The following is a 3,022-nucleotide window of genomic DNA, read 5'->3' on the forward strand; positions in this document are numbered from 1 at the left end:
TTTCACTTAAGAAAAAGAAAAAGACAGAAGGGAGAAAGAAAGGAGAAAGAAAGAAAGGAGAAAGAAAGAAAGGAGAAAGAAAGAAAAGAGAAAGAAAGAAAGGAGAAAGAAAGAAAAGAGAAAGAAAGAAAAGAGAAAGAAAGAAAAGAGAAAGAAAGAAAAGAAAAGAAAGAAAAGAGAAAGAAAGAAAAGAAAGAAAAGAAAGAGAGAGGAAAGAGAGAGAGAGAGAGAGAGAGAGAGAGAGAGAGAGAGAGAGAGAGAGAGAGAGAGAGAGAGAGAGAGAGAGAGAGAGAGAGAGAGAGAGAGAGAGAGAGAGAGAGAGAGAGAGAGAGAGAGAGAGAGAGAGAGAGAGAGAGAGAGAGAGAGAGAGAGAGAGAGAGAGAAACAAAAAAAAAAATTGAAAGAACTCAGGCCCCTTTTTTTTTATTTCAAAACTCAGCAAAACCATCCTGATACAGGAAGCGTGCGGCTCAGAGGGATGGAGGTCATTTTGTACGTAAAACTGGGTGGGAGCCAATTTGGCATCAGGCAACCTAGGGCTAACCATCGTCGCCTTGCCACTCACATGATGCTGCACTTCTCGGGGGATGATCCGTCCGCACTTCTCTGTAAAGGAAAACACAGTGGGTGGGGTCAGTTGGGCAGGAACAAAACCCGTTCTTTCAGGTTTGGGCTTATTGGGGGATTCGTTTTTTTCATAAGTTACCTCACCCTGTCAGCTACTTAAAAGACATGTTTTATTCAACAAGGTTTTTTTCCAGCAAGACCTGTTCCTTTTTCTGTGTTTTGAATTCTTAAAAGGAATCTCTTCTATGTCTTTCACATAAGTGTCAGAGTTGCAAGTCAACATAATATCACATAAGCAATACAGTCTGCACTTGCCATCATCTGACAATGATGTGAAAAAGAAAGGAAAAGAAAAAAAAATTGTGGTCGAGCTGCTCTGGCCTTAGTGAATAAAAATCAAAGAAAATCCTAAAAGCAGCTGTCAGATCACACAGTGTCTCTACCTGGCTCTAACCCCCTTATTCACACTGGGGTCGAGATTGAGAGAGAATGATCATCATCATCATCATCATCATCATCATCATCATTAGCGTTACAGGAAAAAGCATCTCGTAGGCAGCCCTATGGCTAGCAAGCTGGGACATGGGAGCAACTTCCTAACGCTACTTACGACTGCAGGAGGAGCTCTTAGGTGGTAGGTAGGTGTTTTAAGCGAGGATGCAACCAGTGTATAGTCGCGATACCTCCTCCTCCTCTTCCTGCAGAGGGGAGAGAAAAATGAGGTCATCGAGAACACGGCGACCTATATTGACCTGATCCATCTAAGAGGGAGAGCCCATAACACAATAATCATATCATGAAAGGAGAAGGTTGATTGTTTCCACAGTTAATAACATCGGCCTAACCTGACAGCTGCTCTCAGTAAACAAAAACAAATAAAAAATAAACAAATCTATACAAATAATCAAATAATAAATAAGTAAATAAATAAATAAATAAAATAAAAACAAAAATACTACATCCACAGGGCCATATTATTAGTATCTACCTTTTCAGTGACTACAAAGGACAGGGCCTAAAATTTAATTACCTGAGCAATAGAGCAAAACATTTAGTTTCTGAAGTGTAGACATTGCTCAAAACCTTTTCACTTGTCCATAACCACCTGGCAATGGAAACCAAACAACCAAAAACAAAACACACTATATCTAGCTACGATCCATTTTTCAACAATCATACCTGAAGGAAAGTTAAGATTTTATTCCAAGCAAATCAACCATTTCTTGAAATTAAGTCACCATTATGGTGTCATTTTACAATTCTGAAGCATCATATATTTTGGTTCTGTAAGGCTGGAACTGCACAAATTCAGAAACATAAACAATTATCAAATACTTGAAGCATTTCTTAAGAGTGCACAGTCTCAGTTACACAAAAATACTATCATTCACAGTATCAATGATCTCTTTCCAGCTGTTGCCCTTTCTTTTTGAGAAAAGCATCTGCACTGAAAGACATTAAAAAAGACAGAAACTGTCAGTACAAGCTGAGGTATACATGTGTTCCCCTCCAGAGCAAGTACACCCTGCAAATGTCTACATATCTAATCATGCAAAAGGCCAAAAGACAATCACAGCTCAGTTCAGACCAAACTGGAACTTAAAAATTAATGAATAAATAAATAAAATTATAAACAATACTAATTACAAATAAAGAAACCATGCAGCCTATCTAATTATAAACAAAAGAACAGCAGCCAGGGACAGATAGCAAGGAAGGATCAGACAAAGGCATATGCACACTTAAAATGTACTACTGAAATCTACACTGAAATGCTCTAATAGTAGAGTACTTTGACTCATGAGACAATCCACCTCAGGAAGAAATGGAAAGCTAAGGTAATCGTACCTTATTACTATTATTATTATTAGTTTCCACTAATGATGTATTACTTTTTTTTTTTTTGTTAGTTGTTATTATTGCCAATGTCTTTTAGCATCATCTAGAATATTTATTGAATGTTTATTGAGAAGGTCAAGACATTTGCAGGAAGTGCGCATGTACAAAAAAGGATTTTTCTTCTTCTTTAGTATAATAATAATAATTACAACTTTCAAACTATTCCAAAGTCAGTTTTCCAACATTAATTAATGCTCAGCTCCAATAGCATAAAGCAGCAGCAACTAATGAAAGCATTCAGCATTTCCTCCCACATCACATGTCTTTCTCTGGATTTCCTGGGTGATCAATTTCATTGAATGTCATAAAAGAAAAGAAAAAGAGACAGAAAGAAGAAAATACAATCACAGAAGTGGCAAAGGTAAAGGACTAAACAAAATAAATAGGAAAGTCAAAAAAATTCAACCCCTCTCCTTTTTTTGGGCAACTTTGCAAGTGATATAAATAAATGAAAAACAAAAAAAAACAAAAAAAATCTGAGAATGATAATTTGTTTTGGGCCTCCCTGTGGAGAAATTGGTAACATTTCATATGGGATATAGCAATGCTATATAAA

The 3,022-nt window shown here is 36.7% G+C and overlaps 1 protein-coding gene across 2 annotated transcripts in view; it reads right to left on the reverse strand.

The window, feature by feature from the left end:
• Positions 1-321: 321 nt before the first annotated feature.
• The window catches only part of LOC125042612 (lamin Dm0-like), a 30,154-nt gene continuing 27,453 nt past the window's right edge, over positions 322-3,022 (reverse strand). Inside the window, exons 10-11 of one of the 2 annotated variants that reach the window (XM_047638370.1) lie at positions 1,178-1,265; positions 322-606 (exon numbers count right to left, since the gene is read on the reverse strand). In XM_047638370.1, the coding sequence (XP_047494326.1) occupies positions 1,215-1,265 (51 nt within the window). In that variant the 3' untranslated portion in view covers positions 322-606; positions 1,178-1,214. The remainder of the gene's footprint in view (positions 607-1,177; positions 1,266-3,022) is intronic. The other variant, XM_047638371.1, reaches the window with a different exon arrangement.

Source organism: Penaeus chinensis, chromosome 32 (assembly GCF_019202785.1).
Source record: "Penaeus chinensis breed Huanghai No. 1 chromosome 32, ASM1920278v2, whole genome shotgun sequence".
Lineage (NCBI taxonomy): Eukaryota > Metazoa > Arthropoda > Malacostraca > Decapoda > Penaeidae > Penaeus > Penaeus chinensis.